Source organism: Trachinotus anak, unplaced genomic scaffold (genome assembly GCF_046630095.1).
Source record: "Trachinotus anak isolate AG129_WGS33_773 ecotype Australia unplaced genomic scaffold, CSIRO_AGI_Tana_v1 ptg000034l, whole genome shotgun sequence".
Classification (NCBI taxonomy): domain Eukaryota; kingdom Metazoa; phylum Chordata; class Actinopteri; order Carangiformes; family Carangidae; genus Trachinotus; species Trachinotus anak.
The window spans coordinates 5,169,563-5,189,266 of record NW_027273885.1 but is presented as its reverse complement, the minus strand read 5'-3'; the positions used below and the strand labels follow the sequence as shown (position 1 = coordinate 5,189,266).

Below are 19,704 nucleotides of genomic sequence, written 5' to 3'. Positions count from 1 at the left end.
CCTGGTGATCAAAGTAAGATTCAGGTAGAAAGTATTTTTAACTTTTTTTTTTTTTAATAACTATTTTTTTTTAAAGATTTTGTATCATAATTGCTATATTATTATTTGAATGAATATATTTAATTATTCCAGGATAGAAACTATTACTGGCTACTACTAAAAAAAAGATGTCCTACTTTGTAAAGGTCAAATAATTTTTACATATATATTTTTTATATTACTTTAAAGTTTTTATGTTTTTCTTTTAGTGCTGTGCATCTTTGTGTGAACTTTTTTTTGTATTTATTACATTAAAAAAAAAGCTTTCTAATGTTAAAACAATGACCTTTGCTTATAAAAAAAAAGCCACAGATAGAGGTGCAGAGGAGAAGCCTGTTAAAAACGAGTTATGTCTAATTCACCGCTGATAAAATGGCCTGGATAAGCCGTGGAGAAATCAAATAAACATGTGAAATGTTGAGGCTGTAACACAGGAAAAGATACTACATATCCCATGACCGCGTAGCTGTTCCACTTTGAGGTGAAAGGTCAGATCGTCACGATGAGGTAATAACAAACATGGCGGCGCTCGGTACAGCACGGTGCTTATTTCGGAGCTACTCCCGGGTGAAAAATGTCCAGAAAAGCAAGCAGGTGTTGGTCCAGTGCAGCGTAAGGACTCTCTGTAGTGGAACACCAGACGACGGTATGTTTTAATGCTGTCAACACTGTTTTACTTGAACCGCTTTCCTTACTATGGCACTGACCTTGCAGCATGTTTCGTTAGCCTCCATACTCGTCCTGCGGATGTCAAACTCGCATCACATATCTGAGTAGTTTAAATTTGAGTAAGATATTGGCGGAGACACAGACGTTACAGAAAATGTTTAACCCATTTTACAAATCTTTAGGGTCTTTCCATAAATTCGGCATCGCAGTTGTTCATGAAGTGTCTGCAACTTTTTAATAAATCCCTCAATTGTTGATTGTAAAATGCTGTAAGCGTAAACAGCGTTAACTTTACTAAAGTACCGCTAACTTCCTTTACCTGGGATTAGAATAATAATAAAAATAAATTTTATTATTGAACAGTGGAGCTGTGTAAACTATGACAGATTATGTTTTATCTGCTTCAGGTTTTTTGTTGAGAAATAAGACAGCTGCAGCTAAATATGGAAATATTTGTGAGTTTTGTCTTTGTCTTTGCCCTCCCAGACCATGCAAAGCCCCAGTTCACAGATCCAGCTGTGCAGGACATCATGTCCAGGATAACAGGTCTGGACCTGCAGAAAGTGTTCCGACCCATTAAACAGGAGCTGAAGCCGCCCACATATAAACTCATGACTGATCAACAACTGGAGCAGGTACCCTTTAGATAAACTATAGTATCCCCTCTTAGTCAGACACATGTCGCAGTAATAGTTTTGTCACCCAGTCACTTGTGTGTGTTTTCAGGCAGTTGAGTCCGCCCGAGTGCAGGCGAAGAAGCTGCTGCAGATGCCCCCCGTCCTGCCGGAGAGGAAGCCCATCAGCGATGTGCTGTCTGAGGATAAGATCCTGGATGGCATGGATACAGCCAAATACGTCTTCACTGACATCACCTACAACATCCCACACAGGGTATACACATGTTGCTTTTCTTTTGTGTGCATGTGTGCAACTGGGGGTAAAATGGATGATTTCTTGATCACAGTTAGGGTCAGTACTAGTTTTATTGCATTAGGAAAAGCTATGGCAATGTTGTAGATCTCAATTAGGGGAATTGAGAATGTTCTATTGAGTTTTGAAGGTAGCAGCTGTCCTGTTGTTGTTTCTGTTTTTACATTTTTTTTTTAATGTGTAATTTAGTTTCACTTATTGTTTTACATTTAATGTTTGTAATACAGATTTTTTTTTTTACTTGATTGAATTTGCAGATCCTTGATTATATAAGGCTGACTTCTGGGCTTTGTTGCTAGATTCAGGATTTTGACTTTGCTTGAATCTGTCCCAAACCTTTAAATTGTGTGTGCGCTGTGTGTTTTCAGGAGAGATTCATTGTTGTACGGGAGCCTAATGGGACTCTTAGAAAGGCGACCTGGGAGGAGAGAGACCGGCTCATTCAGGTCTACTTTCCTAAGGAGGGACGGAAGCTGACGCCACAGTCCATCTTCAAGGAAGAGAACCTGAAGGTGGGAAATGGCTTTAATTACTCCCTGCCACTTACCATTTAGTGAAACAGTCACAGCTCTCACGTCTGTCTTTCCTCTGCTTCATGTTTCCCTCAAAGTCCTGCTGTGGGCCTTAGTCAGGTCATTGTATGAAAAGCACAGGAGTTACTAATAACATCAGTGATGACTCCCTAAACCTGAACAGAGCCCTCATTAGTGCGATAAACAACACCTGTTATGTTTCTTGCTTTGTTGTCACCTTCCTCACCAAACTCAACAGGTCGGTTTCCTTCACCAGTTTTTATGAGCACTGTCAATTTGAGGGTTGAAAAACCTGAGAGGCTGAGGTGTTTTGTATCAACACAATCAAAATGTGACAGAGCTTACTGAATTAATCATGATGCACATGAGGAAAGTGACCTCAACAGTCACTGAACAGACTGGAATTAGTCTCAGAAAACATCAGACCTGCGTGGTGCAATAATGTTCCTGAAATTAATACATGAAACAAACATAAATGTCAGATTTTCATCATGTTTTCTACTTTATTTTTCATTGTCAGAGGTTTGACCGACAATCTTTTCATTACATCATCTTATTGCACCGTCCTCCTCTTCAGCGATGACTTTAATAGGCTCATTTTTTAAGGAAGCTCTCTGTACAATGCTGACTTAACATTATGCATGTTGGACTTAAAGCAATGCATGCTGGTTAGAAATCTTGCTGGACCTTTGCCGGTGCTGCAGAACGTCACCATGTCACATGACAGAAAAACCTTGTGGGAGCAGGGCGGCTGCAGTTGCCTCCAGCTGCACAAACTAGAAAGCACCACTTCACCCGATTGGCTGAACGCTTCACTGACACACAATGACATGCTATATTTTTAAAAAGAGAACTTCTGATTTGTTATCTGCTGTGGTTATCTCTCCTGAAGTGGATGCAGTTTATTTGATCTCCTCCTTCTGGCAGCTTATTTTGAATGTATGGGCACCAACACTATAGTTTTAATTTCCAGCAAGAAAAGCTGTAAAAACATTTTAGTTTGTTATTGTAAAAGAGGCAATGCTCTTGTAGGTCATATTTTTATCCTTAAGATTTTATTTTCACCCTCCTGGCGATATGGTGGCCCTTTTTTCTTTTGTTAGTATTCTGTTTAGCAAAACAGTCTGACGTATTGAGGGTAACACTCATGTTTTTTAAATTAAAAAAAAAAAACGCAGAACAGCTGTACACGCTGTGAGATGTTGCTATGAGCTCACTCACGCTATGAGCAGTAGAATGTGTCCGAGTTGACGGCGCTCTGTCTGTTCTCCACGCCTGCAGCCACCAGCTGGTCATGTTGACCATGAAGTCAGGCGAAGTCGAAAACGAATGCAACTGATGTCAGTGGACTGGAGAATTAGTACCACCGGCTGTTTATCTCGACAAACCTGCTCCTAATATTCACATTACAGCAATGGATGGAAATTTGCATGAATTTGTCTTTTTTTTTTTATGCAGAATTGCTCAATGTTTTGTTAGAATTTGCATCTGGATGGAAACCCATCTATTGACTCACTGCTACACATGAATAGAGCTGAAAAACAGGGGGAAAAGAATCCTGAAAAAGGGAAGGTTATCAGCACTGACAGTCATCGACATCATCACCAGTGTAGCAGACAGATTTTTATTCTACCATTTATTCTTTCATAATTTTTTTTTTTTACTTACTAACTACTATATACCATATTACTACTGCTAGGAGATAGTATGGGGATTGTAAGTGACTGTGTGTGGTAGAAACGTGCAGTTGCAGCCTGTTTACTGCAAGTTGATGCTGCACTGCCACACTCTGCAGACAATACATCAGACCTTACATCTAGATAAGACGCTCAGGTGTTAATGGCAGCGTGTCTTCCTGGTGCTTCTGTCCTTTCTCCCCTGTAGCTCCGCCCAGGTTGTTCCTGATTACTCCTCCATGAGATGCACTAGGTCTGGGAGGGGAGGGGTTAAAAGCTCTGGCGCCAGCCTCAGAAGGAGTAGAGGCTTCTTGCATGGGGGCTGCTGGTCTTGCAGCCTGGGGTTTCTGGTTGTTGTTGTCTTCTGTAGTCTTAATTTGGTGTCCTTGTTATTTGTATATTTGTGTAAAATAAACAGTGTGGACTTTGTTTTAGAGGTGTCTTGTGAGTCTGGTTTGGGTCACTGTTGGAGTGTTGTTGTGCTTTAGGAACAACAAAAGGTGCGGCGTGAAACAAAGTATTCTGCTGTCTAGTGCTTATGGGATAAGAACTAATACACGTTTCTGAGAGTGACACAGACAGGATATTTTTAGGCACAAAGATATAACCAGAATATTGTATGTAACACACACTAATGATGAATTGAAGAACTGAAAACACAACTTAAATATAATGATGACGGTAAAAGCTGTCCTCCCTGACAGGGGAGCAAAGGTTTGAGGTCTGTGAACACCCACACAGTCCTCAGAAAAGGTCTAATCAAGCAGAATAAGTGAAAGCACCTGTGTATGTGTGTGTGTCTGTGTCCAGTGAGTGTCTTGGGGCTGAATTCATACTCCTCTCTCTCTCTCTCTGTTAGATGGTGTTTTCCCAGGACCGGCATGAGGATGTGTTGAACCTGTGTCTGGTCCAATTTGAACCCGACTCCTCAGAATACATCACGGTAACGATGACATTGAACCTCTTGTTATTTTGACCTGATCACCGACTGCACTGAAATCTGCAGAATCTGTAGAGTCTGTGAAACCATGAAATTTGTGTTGAATGTCTACAAGCAGGAGAAAATCACCATGACGTGTGTAACGACTCTCCTCCTCTGTGTGCGCCTCGTATTCAGGTGCATGCAGCCACCTACGAGGACGTGGACAAGCACAACAAATACGAGCTGCTGCGCTCCACCCGACACTTTGGAGGGATGGTCTGGTACCTGGTCAACGCCCGCAGGGTGGATGGGCTCATAGTGGACATGCTGAAGAGAGAGCTGTGAGTTTGTCTGTGGTGTGAGAATAATGTGAGACTGGTGTTTAGACTGGTATATCTGGCTTGAATATTTTTGTTGCCACTTTTAACCTGATTTGAAATTGCACCTCTGTTGTTGTACCCGCTGGCAAAGACCTAAACTCCTGGAGTGTGTGTCTGTGTGTGTGTTTCCAGCCTCCAGGATGCTGTGAGCCTAGTGTCTCTGTTCCACATGGCCCACCCCCACAGTGAGTCAGCCCAGGAAGCCGCCAGCCAGCAGGCCACTGGCACCGACCTGCTTAAGGTGAGAACAACTCAACCCTGAAGAGAAAAATCTGCTGACTCCTTGCTTCTCTTTTGCACTTTTACTCATTTAGCTGTGCGTATAGGAAATGTTGCCATTTGATCCTGAGATTCTCCCGGTCACACAGGTTGCGTCCCCGAGGCTTTAGGGTACATCAGGAGTCAGTGCAGCTCCGGAGAGGTCAAGTCAAGGCCGTCTCATCTTAGGTTTCCTGTGTGAGAGGCTTGGGTTTTTCTCCAGCATGAGAACTGGGGGGCCAGGCTCAGGACACATCAGGTCTTATTAGCACTCACAGCCTCTTGGCCTTGAAGCAATGGGGAATGACAGTCATTGAGAATGACAGCCATTTAATGTGAAAGGTTAGCAGCAGGAGACACGGGTGTGTGAATGTCTGCTACAGTCAAGACCCCGTTCAGTCATGGTTGATTGTGGAGCGCTTTCTATGCTGCGTTTTTCAAGTCTGCCACGAAAACAATTAATTCTGTGATTGTCGTCTTAGAACATTTTTATGCACAACCCCGGCCTCAAAGTAATTGGGGTGACTTTTTTCTCCTTCTCCATTTTGCTGACCTCTGACCCTCGTCCCTGCAGGTCTATGCCCAGAAGGAGTCCCAGAGGTCGGGCTACATTGAGCTGGCCCTGCAGGCGTATGAACAGATGGCTGCTAAAGGCTCTGCCGCCTGACAGACCCGCTCCTGCACAGAAACTCACAAATCCATCCACAAGGAGGACCAACAACTGCTTCCTAAAGGACAGACTGAAAATCTCCCCTCCCCCATATTTAAGATATGACAACATTTACTGTTCTGTCACTGTGTGAGGAAAGCTACCCTCGTCACAGCCGTCGGTTTGCAGAGTCAGCTTTTAAACATCCTGTATGACGCACCAAGTCTGTCATTTATTCATGTAGAGAATGATCTGTGTGTCTGTGTGTGGGTTGCATTTGAAGCTCTGAGTCAAACCTGAAGTCTCAAGTTAAATGATGTACATAACAAAATAAAGCAAGGTCTTTGTACTTGTGATGTGTTGCTGGAGTAAAACAGTTTGAGTTCTGGATAACACAGAAGATGTGTATTTAATTCACTTTTCAAGTCCAGATAGACAGTCCCATTGTGGTTTACTGGATTAAAAAAAAGCAGCAGTTGTGTGTTGATCCTGGCTCTGAGAGGGAAACATGCACCAGGATAATAAGACGTCAAATTAAAAGAGGTGACACACACACAATGAGTATAACTAATTGGGGGATTTGTCCTAGTGCTTACTTGTTCAACACTCATGAATATGTACTGTTTATTAAAAAAATATGATGTTTGGAGAATACAGGCAGCCCTGTCCCAGATAGAAATCCAACTTAATGCTTTAATTAGCAATAGTATGAGGAAAAAATGTTTCAATTTCAAGAATTCCTCAGTGACTTTGATAACACCCTGATCAACAGTGGTGTTACAAGAGGTATGAAGAAGAAGAGGTACTAAGAGTTAGTTTAGTTACTTTTCAGGAAGATGTGCAGTCACCTAGAAATGAGGGAATATTGTACCTCAATTTTTTTTCTTTAGTTTTACTGCAAACTGATGATACTTAGTACTTTCACATAAGAAACTGTCTAGATTGCAGCACAATTTTTACAAAGCCACTCACATCAGCCTCTGCTGGAATTGTTTGCACTGACTGCAATGTACCACATCCCATATCTCAAATACATACACACCCCTCCCATTTCTTACCCCCATTAACTTCCCTTTCAAAAGGCACGCTACACTGGGCTCGTCTGCAGCTGAAATGAAGCCTGCACAGGACAAACTGCGCATTAATGTGAAGTTTGACCTGATCTCATGATTTCATTTAATCCTGCAGTAACACCAATCTTGTGGGAATCAGAATTTAGTTTTTGTATCTCAACATAAATATGACTACTCCAGCCCACATCTGACAAAACCAAAATGCTTGTTAATAAAGTTTAAAAGGCATTTCACTCTGCTGACATCTTGTCGTGGTCCTGGACTAAGTCCATCCTCATCCTATTCACTCAAGAAATCCTCGTCCAGGTTGACGTCTGTGGTGTCGATTTCTTCCAAGTCAAAACTGTCCAGCTCCAGATCATCCAGGGCCTGCAGGTAGAACATATTTATGGGCGGAGGTCAAGAGGGGTGGTGTTCCGATTTTGCATCAAGCCAGCAACAAGTTTACAGCTAACATACAATTATATGTTGAATATTAGTGAATTTTAAAAACTGCTTTACCTCCTCAGTCATATCCACCTCGAGGTCCTCTGCTGCTTCCTCAGATCCCTCAGGACCTGTCTCCCTCTCTGCCAGGTTCTCCTCTGTGGGAGCTACAGGGAGTAAAACCTCTGGCTCAGCCTGTAGAGGCACAAGAGGCTCCAGGATGTCCTCAGGCCTCACTGGGTGTCCCTCTTGTTCTATATCTTCAAGTGGATCTAGCAGTGGATCAAACTCTGGGAAAGCTTGGACTGGGGCTTGCACATCCGGCACTGAGCTGTCTGTGTTTTCGAAGGAGATGAGCTCCTCCACTGCTACAGCTGATGGTGCTGTTTCCAAGACAAGTTCCTTAGTAACAGGAGTTCCTTCTGCTACTGCTGCTGGGTCTGTGATGGGTGGTGCAACTAAAGAGGTTATATCTTTTTCCAGCTCCTCATAAACAGGCATCATTGCATTGGTATCAACTGTTAATGCAGTGGTAACTAGGACATCCTCTGTTGCCATGGTTTTCGTTGCTACTGTCTCACTTGGTTCTTCATCTGTTGCTGTGGTCTCGATTGCTGTCTCAGTGAGACATATTTCAGAAACACACGCAGCAGGAGCAGCATCTGCTGCTGGAGACATTTCCTGAACATCCTCCTGGACTGAAGATCTGACATCCTCTGCTGCTCTGGACTGTACCATTTCTGGCTCCATGGTGGACTCCTCCAAAACGTCTTCCTCCGCAGAGAGTGAGGCCTCCTCTAATTGAGTGATGGTGTCTTCCTTTAATGCTGCTACCTCTGGTTCAAATGCAGCCACCTCAGAGGATGCACACTCTGCTTGTTTTGGCTCAACATGCTCTTGTGTTATGGCGACAGGAAGAGGCGAGGCTGCTGTTGGAAGTGATTCTTCTTCTGCTGTTGAAACAGGAGCAGCGATCTCCTGTTTTACAGGAATGGGCTCCTCCACTACTGCTGCTCCTGGAGGCACAGGCTCTGTTGCTGCTGCTACTATGAAGCGTTCATCCATGGTTTGCACCACTTCCTGTACATGGATCAAACAGAATGACCGTTCCATTTTAAAGCAGCTGTACTCAATATTTTTATATTATCAACTTCTTATGACTGGTGATGAAAATCCTCTCAGCTCTTTGAAACTTTACAGCGTCTTTCAGTTCACAGTTTTCATTTTCTGGCCCACAATTTTACTCTTTTGGTTCACTCTTATTCTCATCAACCTCATTTACAGAAGCAGCAGACAGCTGCTCTACAAAGCCACTGCACACAACCTGCTCACCACCAAACAGCAGCCAGAGTTAGTGGCTATCATATATATAGTAAGATTGCTGTTGTGACTTATGAAACGTGACATGTGACCAACATTCAAACTTGCCATTGCATTTACGTAAAGAGGTGCATGTCTGAAAGGGCCAATACTGAGACTCAGATTCTGGTCCTCACCTCTGTCTCACTGACTTCTTCTTTGGACACAAAACCTGCAGATTCCTCCAGAACGCCACGATCCTCATTTGGCTGAAAAGCAGAGAAACAGGCCACATGTGATCTCAAACAGGCATTTGATATTTGATTGATGCTTCAAGTATGGATGGCAACACGTCATTTGAAACAAGGAGTCCCATTTCAAACACTGTGCACATTTTAGCAGCAGTACACTTTAGATGAAATAAAGTTTTTCCTGTAACTTCCACTGACCGTGATGAGTGGGTATTCTGCAGCAGGTCTGACCCTGACATGTGTCTCCTTCAGGTACTGCTCAGCCTGCAGGGCTTGCTGGAGGCCAGGGAACAGGTTGCTGTACTGGGCGGGGTCAGCCAGAGCATCTGCTGCCTTCTGGTTGACCTTGGACAGACTCTCCTTCCACAGCTTCACCACTCTGGAGGAAGAGAAGTGTATACATCCCACCAGTGATGCATAAAGTAAACACACACAGAGAGATGTGTGTTCCTATTGTCAAAAAGTTTCAGGAACTGCATCATTTTTTTCACTGATCTTCACCTTGTAAAAGTTTTATCCTCTGGGAAGCAAAAACAGGTATTTATTACAGATTACAGGCAGAGAGGTACATGCAGAGGTTCTGCAGGACAGATACAGATATAAGGTTAATGTATGTACACAGACGCAGCCAGCTCACTGCAGTTTAACACTCAACAGAAACAATTTTACCTTGACACATGGCTGGGCAGATATGTTCTTGCCAGGAATGCGGCCTCTGGCAGCCGATCTGTTTTGATGAGAAGGTCCAGACATTTGTCCAATCTGGGCAAACACACAAACATGGTCATGTCAAAAATAAATCAAATATAAACCACTCTCATCTCCCCATCCACTCCTCACACACTCACCGGCCTTGCATGAAGTAGGTAAGGAAGGCCACATTGGTCTTCCCATCCCTCTCTGCCCCCTCGGCCAATTTGCCCACCATCTCTGTGTTGCCTGAGGCAGTGGCCAGCAGCAATAATCCCCCATAATCCTGAGCTTGGTGCAGACACTCCTGGGCCAGGCTAAACTGGCACTTTGTAGTAGCGAGCTCTGCCAGCTGCTTCCATTTCTGCTCTGACTGGAGCCCCCACATGTCAAAGTGCCAAAGAGACAGGAGAGAGGATTATCACAACACAACAATACACTGTGAAGCAGTTACACAGTATGAGATGCCAGGGCTGACCTCACCCTGTCAGACTTGTAGAGGAAAATGACTGATTCTATTCACATTAACCACCATATTACATAGACACTGATTAAAGAAAATAATTAAAAACAACAAAAAATATTCAATTATTATAAAAACTAATAGGCTTTAGGGATGGTCATTGTTTGCCATGAAATTCTGTTAGGATGTTCATGGTCCCCTGAGGGTAAACCCTAATAACTTTGTTGATCCTCTAACTTTTGGTCTAGTGCCACCACGATGTTTACATTTGTGGTTTTATGGAAATTAGTTAGCATTTATTAGCATTTTAGCCCTTCTGGTTCCACTGTCCCCAAGTCTATGGATTTTTGGTTAGGTGACTGAAATAAGGTCTGTGGTTAAAACAAGCTCAAGACATTTTCACGTTTTATTCTATGACATAAAATATATCCATAAATATCCCTCTTGTGATTTCTTTAAGTTTTTATGCGAGTTGATCTATTCACTAATCCACCTTGAGTTGTATTGTATAAGCGGTGTTCATCTGAGAAGATTATCGTGCTGAATGATATGTATAAACATCATAAATGTATGTTTGTCACAGAGTTAATTTTCTTCAGTAATCCCAAAGCCAATCTAAAAATCCCACTGTCTTTTTGACAACGGAACCGGGGTGATGCTAATTTCTGAGTTAGCCTAAATATATGTCATCCCAGCAGCACTTTATAACTTTAGTGATCCACCGATTTCTTTTCTAATCCAACTTAAATTTGTCATGTTTTCACATTTTCATCCCCATCAGCCTCAGCTGTGCTTTTTGCATATTCACATGCTTAACTAGTAAATATGGTAAACCCATGCTAAAACATTAGCATGTTAGTGTTGTAATTCTGGGAACAATAGCATGTTGATGTCAGCATGTAGCACAAAGCACTGTGCCTAAATACACCCTCAGAGAAACACTTAGCATGGCTGCCGACTCTTGTTTTTGTATGCATGTACAGTATGTGTGCACTGACCTCTGCCTCCGAGGCCAGCTGGTAGGCCATCTTGAGCTCTCCCAGCTGTAGAGCGAGTTCAAACTTGTGTTCCGGGTCTATGGAAACAGCCAGGGCCTGCTGTCTGAAACCCTACACAACACAAGTAAACACACTATACACATAAGCATTTTTATTTCATTTATTCTGCTCTGTAAAGCACAGTGGTGAAAGGTGGGAGGTTAGATATGTGAAACTATGTGGATATGAAAAAGTGAAGTGGTAAAAGAGACTGCGTGAGAAGCAAAACCATCCCATGAATAAATATCTTTTAAAAGAAAGACACAAAAATTCTGCCAAGAGGTTTGACTCCATCTGGCTGCCTGATGTTCTAGAAATTATGCACCAAATCCTGAATTTATTGTCTTTTCAAGCAGGAGGGAAACAGACGTGGACTTTCTGGGGCAAAAGCTGGAAGGCAGACATACCTGTTTCTCCAAGAAGAGGGCTACCCTGGTCCTTTGCTCCTTGGGGATCGTGGGTAGAACTTTGTCGGCTGTGCTGAAGTCCCTCCTCATGACAGCGGTCTGGTACTCCAGCACAGAAAGCAGCAGGGAGTAGCTGATGATGTTCAGCTCCTTGTCTCCAAGGTAGAGACGGTCGTCTTTGGGGATATAGCCCAGCAGATACATGGTCCTACACCAGAGAAAGAGCAATTTTAAGGCGGAATATTTTATTGTATTTCTAATTTACTTTCGATAGTATGAGAAAGGTGGACGGTATGAGACAGCAAGGAGATTCACAGCCAGAGAGCAGATTTTCACTGCATGCCAGGGACAAGGCTGTAATGCTGATGATGACTGAGGCACTTTTTTTTTTTTTTTGCGCTGCTGCCCATGACAGGTTTGCCAGGGCATCTTTTCCAATTTTAGAGTTATAAATGCATCGCACCTATCCATGTGAGCAATGGTGATGATCTCTCCTCCCACATAATAGTTGAGTCTGTTAACAGAGCTGGTGTAGATGAAACAGTCTCCCACCCATAGTCCTGTCTTCACCACCTCCGGCACCTCACCCAGCACCTAGTCAGCATGAAGTAACAAGAACGACAAAGAAAGAAATTACAAAACTTCCAGCATAATTCCTTTACAGAGTATCTGCATTCTCCAGACAGTCAAATTCCAAACAAAGAGACACCAAAGGCTGGCAGAGAGTGTGTGAAATGAAAAGCATGCAGTAACTAGTAAACATTTTTTTCTACTTTTCCATCATGTGTTTTAAAGAGATTATATTCTGCAAAATGAATTATATCCGAGGGCATTTCCTAAAAAACACGACTCGGATCTCTGACCTCGAAGGCGTCCTCTATGCCATCTTCAGTCATGTCTTCCTTGGACTCCTGGGCTGCTGACACTTTCTCAGGCAGATAGCGTAGCACAAAGAAAGACTCATCTGTAGCGATACACACCAGCTCTCCAGAGTCAGACCAGAAGATCTAAAGACAGGAAGCCAAAAGATAATGAGAGGCAATCGACACAGAGAGCTGGAAACGGTCACGGCAAAAGGAGTGTGACTCACATGTTTGGGTTGGATCTCGATACGACGGACTAGTTCAGAGGTCTCCCAGTCGTAGAAGGCTAGGCCGCTGTTTGACCTCACTCCCAGTAAGAAGCCGGCAAAGATACCTGTTGGACAGCATTACACACAAACACACACATATACACATTGTATACACACACACACAGATGTTTGTCAGATCAACGAACAGAATAGGAAATTATACTCACCTTCAGCCCCAAAGTCAGGTTTAAAAACCTTCTTCTGTTTAAAATTCTTAAAGATTTTGACCATACTGTTGCCTTCCCTTACGGCATACCTGTAAATATAATATCATGGAGTTAAATATAATGCAGCTGACCACAATGGAGAGTGAAGTTATTGATACTTATTTCAAATATTGTTAAGTTATGACTGGTTTAAGGAATAGTTTGACTTTTCAAGACATACAAATCAATACCACTTTCATGTGTGCACAGCTACAACCAGCAGGCAGTTAGCTCAGTTAGCTTAGCTTAACTTAGCTTTGTCCCAAAAACATGACATACTAGCATCTTTAAAAGTCTATAATTAACACATAATACGTCATCTACGTCATCTGTCGGATCCTTGCACCACCAGGGTAGCTGGTGGCCATGTTTTGAAAATTGGACAGCGCTAGGCTAGCTGTTTCCCCCTTTATGCTCATCAATCAATGGTATCAATCTTCTTCTCTAACATGTCCCAAGGAAACAAATGAGTCTGTATCCCACAATATCAAACTGTCTCTTGAACTTACTGTGAGGAGTCATGTGCCCAGACAAACTCTAGAGCTGAGCCAAAGCTCTTGTTCCTCAGGGCCATGGCGGTGTAGATGATATACTCGCCATCTCCACACACAACTACAAACCTGCAAATACACAAAGATACAACATACATACGTATATAGATATAATCTGAAATCTCAAAAAAAAATAAAGGATGAAACACATAATTCTACCTCAAAAGAAGTCATTCACACTTTGTACCAGTGCTAACTCTTGTCCTGGGTTTTAAACATACATGTACAGTCCAGGTCTAATGTGGACTTTAATCATTCACTACCTGCTCTGGAGGTGATCGAGGAGGAATTTGGCTGCATCATTAATGAAACTTAGATTTCTTGTTTCTCCCAAATACAAAGAATCTATTAGCTTTTACCTGCAGGTAAAACTAGTATACAAATGAAGGAAAAAAACACATTTCCTAGTGTTAAAATGTGAAATATTTGGGTGTTTATGTTCTCAAAAAGAGCTGTGTGAATAAATGGATTTAGGAAAATCATAAAAGGTATTGTGCCATTTTACACAATACAAATGTCATTTGCAAAACTAAAGCCAACTTCACAGGAGTAGATGGATGAGAGTTTGTGTGGTTCAAATTTTTTATCTTCTAATAGCCAATTAAATCAAACAGTAATGTTTTCATTAAGTACTATTTCTTTGGTTTTTATCTGCATTAACTCTGACATTTACTAAGTGTGGGTGTATTACTGCATGAATATGAAAACTGCTCTCAGAGGGAATTCAACACAGACCCACAGCCCTGTGTCTCACCTCCCATTGGGGCTGTGCTGGATGGTCTGGGGGTAGATCTCACAGCTGCCCATGTCCTTGACACCCAGCGCCAGCCTCTCTCCATCCCTGATCTCAGCCTCTCCCATGACCTTCAGGTTGGCCTGCTGGACCTCAGAATGGCGAGCCCACATGACCTTCCCACTGGAGTCCATGGACATCGCCGGCTCCTCCCGACCCAGCTGAGACAGAGAGGGAGAGGAAACCGGAGGATGAGAAAACAGTATTATAGAGGAATGTAATGGCAGGAAACTGGTGTGTAAAGGAGAGGTGCCTTTTTAATAACACAGGTCAGCAAATATTTTCTTCAGCTCACACTATACAATCTGCTCATATCATACACTCCAACCGACGTTATATTATTTGCCGGCCCAGAGCTGCTGTTGAGGATAAAGAGGTCATGTCCTCTATTTTCTCGGGGGATTTATGGTATTAACAACCTGAAGTGCTATGTTTACAGTTTAAAATTGAATGTTAACGTTCAATTTTCTGTTAACAAGAGATTATTGATATTCTCAGTCAGTGGCTCCCAGCTGCAGTCTTTTGGGCCCCATTGACAGGGAAAGGCCCCCAAGGGCCCATGGACCAGGACTAGTTCAGAAAATGAATGCATCTGAAGGCTGGAGCAGACTGGAGAGACTAAGAGACTAATGAGACTAATGATTATCCATCTTAATTGAATTAAAATTAAATAAATAGAAGCTTTATACTGTGGTGTTTAACATTGTACTATTCTTCAGATTTGACTTGTTCTAATCTTTAATACACTACTTAATGCTTAAAATGTAGTCTGGGATAATAAAATTTTGCCTGTATACAAAACAACAACAACAACAACAGTATACCTTGATGATGATGCTGCCTTCATCATAGCCCAAAGCCACACTGTTGGATCCAGGCTGGCCACATATACACCACACCCTCTCCATGCCGTAGTTGAGTGTGTTCTCTAGTCGGTAGGTGTTGGAGTGCCACACTCGAACAGTGCCTAAGGAAACAAAGAGCTCACACTGACCAAAGGTGCTGAGCAGACTTTGGGCTGTAGTTTTGCTCTGTGTGTGTGAGTATGTGTGTGTAGTTCTCACAACCCACCATCCTCAGAGCCTGTGAGGATGATTGGCAGCGCGGGGTGGAAGCTGACGCAAGTCACGTTCTGGGCGTGACCCTCCAGGGTCTGAACGCAAGTTTTGTTCTGGGAGATAAAGACACGCAGCTCATACATTCGTCACGTGACTGTGCTTTTCATATATAAACTGCTCATGTTTGTGTTATCAATATATAACACTATATAACACTGAATATCCACAAAAAGAATGACTGCATGGCCACTTTCTGTGCTGTATGCTGTACTGGAGTGTATAGATATTAAACACATGCTCAACAAATTTGACTTTTAGAAACCAGATATTATGTCCCATATATACAGAGTACATGGGATGAGAACCATGTGAGGTTTACTGGAACATGCGTATGGCTCAGTTATGGAATCACTTACTTCATATGGAATAAAGCAGGCTCACAGAAACATATTTATTTGAGATAAACAAATGACTGGCTCTTCATCAAATGACATGTGCAGATTGTTCTACAACTGTGAGTGTGGTGAGGCATTTTTAAAACCAAGAAGATCAACATCTAGAGTAAAGAACAGTGTGAAAACCAAAGCTGCCTACATGTAGGACAACACACTTTGCATATAGTAATGAAAATTATCTTGCACATCATTAATCTAAAAAGCAAAGATCTTTATGTGCCCAGCTGATCTGGTATTTTATCATTGTCAATTTGGAAAAAGAAAAGTGGATTTGTTCAATGTGCTTCCTATATTATAAAGAAACTCGGCTCCATTTTGTTTCCTATTTTGTTTTTTACAGGGACCTGCGCAATACTTGGGTACTAAATGTAAATAGTGTGTGAATGATGCATAAAGACTGACATGTATGGCTGTTCATACATGAACATAAATGATCCTGTTACTTGGGGTACCTGATAATCCCAGATCTTGACAAGTCGATCATCAGCCCCTGATATGAGGTAGGGCTTGTCTCCTCCGCTGTAGTAATCGATACAGTTCACTCCCTTCTCATGGCCCTCCAGTGTGAAGTTAGGAGTCCTGGAGCCCAGCTGCCACACCTACAGCAGGCAGAGTGGGAGTGTGAAAGGAGAAGGTGTGTGTGGGAGTGTATCTAACAGAGAGCAACCAACAACCATCCAGTTGTAGACTGAATTATATCAATGTTTCAATGTTATTTTGTAAATGGTGCAAGCAAATAAAGTCTTGATCAAGATGGCAGTAGTGTTTCTAAAGATTGAAACCACAATTCCCACAATCCCTGTGAATTCTTGCTGTCACTTTTACATTCATTAGAAACAGGACGAACAACACTTTCTTCTGTTTGTGCCCTGCAGCAATTTTCCTTTGTGTGCCTTTGCGTGCGTGTGTGCGCGCACGTGTTTACCTTAATAGTTCTGTCCAGGGAGGCGCTGGCGAACTGGTTGTTGTCTTTGGGGTTGATGACAATCTGCATGACATAGTGAGAGTGCCCCTCAAACACCTGAGTGCATGCCCACTTTCTGTCCCAGTCCCACAGCTTGATCAACATGTCATCTGAAAACACACACACACACACATATATAAAACATGATAAAGAGTGTCTGCTGATTGTGCTGTACCTTTCTAGTTACAGCTACAAGGTTTAAAACAAATCATATATTAAGTTAAACACAGTGTTTTTGATGTACTGTACTGTACTGTGCTTTTTGTGCTTATGTGAGCGTGTGCAGTTCTGTCCTACCACTGCTGGTGAGGATGTAGGGCTGTGTGGGGTGGACAGCGATACAGCGGATGTAGTCAGAGTGAGCCTCAAACATGTGAACTCTCTCCAGAGTGTTATAATTGAACACACGGATCAGCATGTCATCCTGGGGAGGGACAAATTATTATTTATAGGTACAGTGAGAGAGAGACAGGAAAGTTGGGGAGAGAGAGGGGATGACATGCAGCAAAGGGTCGCAGGTTGGACTCGAACCCTGGGCTGCTGCAGTTAGGACTAAGCCTTAATGGTTCACGCTCTACCAGGTGAGCCACCGATTCATAAACACAAAAACACATATTTTTCTAGCCATGGTTACCGAGGAGTGGCCACATCAACTTTAATTAGAAAAACATACTGGGTCAATATAGCACCACTGCACCCAACCAATGGGTCACAAATCCAGCCCAAGACAGTGGAATATTTTGACCCAGCTCAAGTTTTCCTTGTCGCAAATGTATTGTATTATGTTCAAAACGACAGGCATGACAATCAAAACTGCAAAGGATACACATCTGACCTGAACTGGGTTAATCTTGACTCACAGATGCAGATATCTTTGTATATTCAGGCTTTCAAAACTATTTCCCATGTTAAAATGGCTGTTTATTCTAAGAGGAAAACTAAAGCAACTGAAACTGACGTGAGATGCTGAAAAGAGACAAATATTTATTTCTTAAATGTTCACAAGTGACTTGAAATCTACCTTTAATGCATACATTCGTGCTCCAGTGGAGTTAAAATACTTACTGCTCCACCGATGATCCAGTGTTTCCTGGCCACAAACTTGGCCACTCTGACAGGCAGGTCACACAGCTCAAAGGTTTTCACCATCATCTGCAAACACAATCGATTGGACAACCAAAGAATGGATGAAACAAGTTAAAGTGATTGTGTATGTGAACAAATTACTACATACGTGACTATGTGAACCATCAGTCAAGTGATTGTTATGTGTAAGTGAGTGACAGTGAACCTGTGTCTCATGATTCCAGACCACCACGCTGCCGCTGTAGAGGCTGACCAAGATCCACGGCTCAGTGGGGTGCAGGTCCACACTCTTCACCCGGTCTGAGCGAGCTGTCAGCTTCCGCTTGATGTCTAACCGCAGAGGCTGTTGGTGTAGAGAGAATGAAAGAAAAACATTAATATGACCCTCAACAACACCTCCTGATTGTAAAAAAACACCCAATAAGCAGACAATAAGCAGTCTTAAATATGTTTTGCAAAGATGCAGATTGATTTACATTTTGTATGTTTGCAAACATTTATAATAACACATTGTGTTCTATCCTATCTCAGGTCTTGGAGATAGTTATGGAGGGGGGTGTGTGTCTGTTTATACTTCCCATTCCACATTTTCTATGCATGCCTGCTCCAGAATGACTGGGTCCTTTCAAGTCTTCTCATGTCAATGAAAGCTTGCAGTCTTTTCATTCATCTACTTTACATACTTTTAAAAAGTTTCCCATGAGTGAAAATGTAAAAACATGGAGATAGTATGTTTCACTTTATGGCTTTACAATGGAGTAATTTTTGGATTCTGTTCACTTTGCATGGAGTTTACAGCACGAATGGAGCTGAAGAAGTCACTGTACGCTCCTCTAACAAAACAGCAAGAAAACAGCAAACAACACACAAAGTTATGTTTGAAGAGTATTTTGCTTATTTGTTCCGCCTACCATGTTTCCACGTCAGTGAGTCCCTGCGAGTCCGTCCAGCAAAGAGCCTGCCTCCTGCCTCCCTGCTGCCCTCGTCGGGCTCCTCCGCTGAATCTCAACAGAGAAACTTTTGGAACCAAGCGAACAAGAATAAACACAGTGACTTCCGGTCTTGATTTTCATAATAAATCTCAAAGCCGATAGGGCCCTGGAAAAAATGAAACAATTGGCTTATGTAAAACACATACGTCAAAAGATTGGGACTGGACCAATTAATTAAAATTTGAATTTGTAATTAATTAATCCGTGAAATTATTTTGGGTTGAATTAGTGCAAAGGTACCAGAAAATATGGGTAGAAGTTATATACATACAGTAGATGTTTTATGTACAGTGTACACATGTATTAATGTCTATGTACACTATATATTGACATTTGATGGAGGTTGCTGCACAATGTGTATATCAAACTGTAATATAATCTGTAAGCAGTAACATCGCCCTCCCAAAGATGGTATTTCGTAGTGACCACAATAGCACACACAGACCACACATGTTTTTACTTTGATATTTACTAATTTCAAAAAAATCCTTTATTTTTAGTTTTATGGCCGTAAATATAGGCTTTTACTTTGGAGACAAAATCAGCCAATTCCGGTTCACATCTACCTGTCACTTCTCTTGTTTGACGCAACTTTTTTCTGGCGACGTGGATCCTCCAGCGCTTCCTGCAGGACCAGCTCCAGATCCGGCAGAGAAGCAGAACATGTTGTACCTGTGAGTTTTTACTGCACTGTAAAAAAAAAAACAAAAAAAACACTCGCTTACTTACTGAGTCTTAATCCATACAATTCACTGAACAGACGGG

At 42.2% G+C, this 19,704-nt stretch overlaps 2 protein-coding genes across 2 annotated transcripts; one reads left to right on the top strand and one right to left on the bottom strand.

Moving 5' to 3' along the window:
- Positions 1-524: 524 nt before the first annotated feature.
- mrps22 (mitochondrial ribosomal protein S22) lies at positions 525-6,405 on the top strand. The gene is made up of 8 exons (XM_071471706.1): positions 525-685; positions 1,195-1,343; positions 1,435-1,599; positions 2,007-2,150; positions 4,707-4,790; positions 4,965-5,110; positions 5,282-5,390; positions 5,982-6,405. Exons 1-8 carry the CDS (start codon positions 559-561, stop codon positions 6,072-6,074), a joined length of 1,017 nt encoding a protein of 338 aa, XP_071327807.1. The 5' UTR covers positions 525-558; the 3' UTR covers positions 6,075-6,405.
- Positions 6,406-6,446: 41 nt separating this feature from the next.
- Positions 6,447-18,962, bottom strand: LOC139614438 (coatomer subunit beta'-like). The gene is made up of 22 exons (XM_071471704.1): positions 18,859-18,962; positions 18,153-18,290; positions 17,927-18,013; positions 17,159-17,285; positions 16,823-16,971; positions 16,350-16,496; positions 15,456-15,555; positions 15,209-15,351; positions 14,346-14,545; positions 13,550-13,660; positions 13,002-13,090; positions 12,793-12,899; positions 12,566-12,709; positions 12,166-12,296; positions 11,703-11,910; positions 11,257-11,367; positions 9,954-10,168; positions 9,775-9,867; positions 9,304-9,484; positions 9,052-9,123; positions 7,631-8,635; positions 6,447-7,498 (listed from the first exon to the last, which is right to left on the bottom strand). Exons 1-22 carry the CDS (start codon positions 18,859-18,861, stop codon positions 7,409-7,411), a joined length of 3,651 nt encoding a protein of 1,216 aa, XP_071327805.1. The 5' UTR covers positions 18,862-18,962; the 3' UTR covers positions 6,447-7,408.
- Positions 18,963-19,704: the final 742 nt, after the last annotated feature.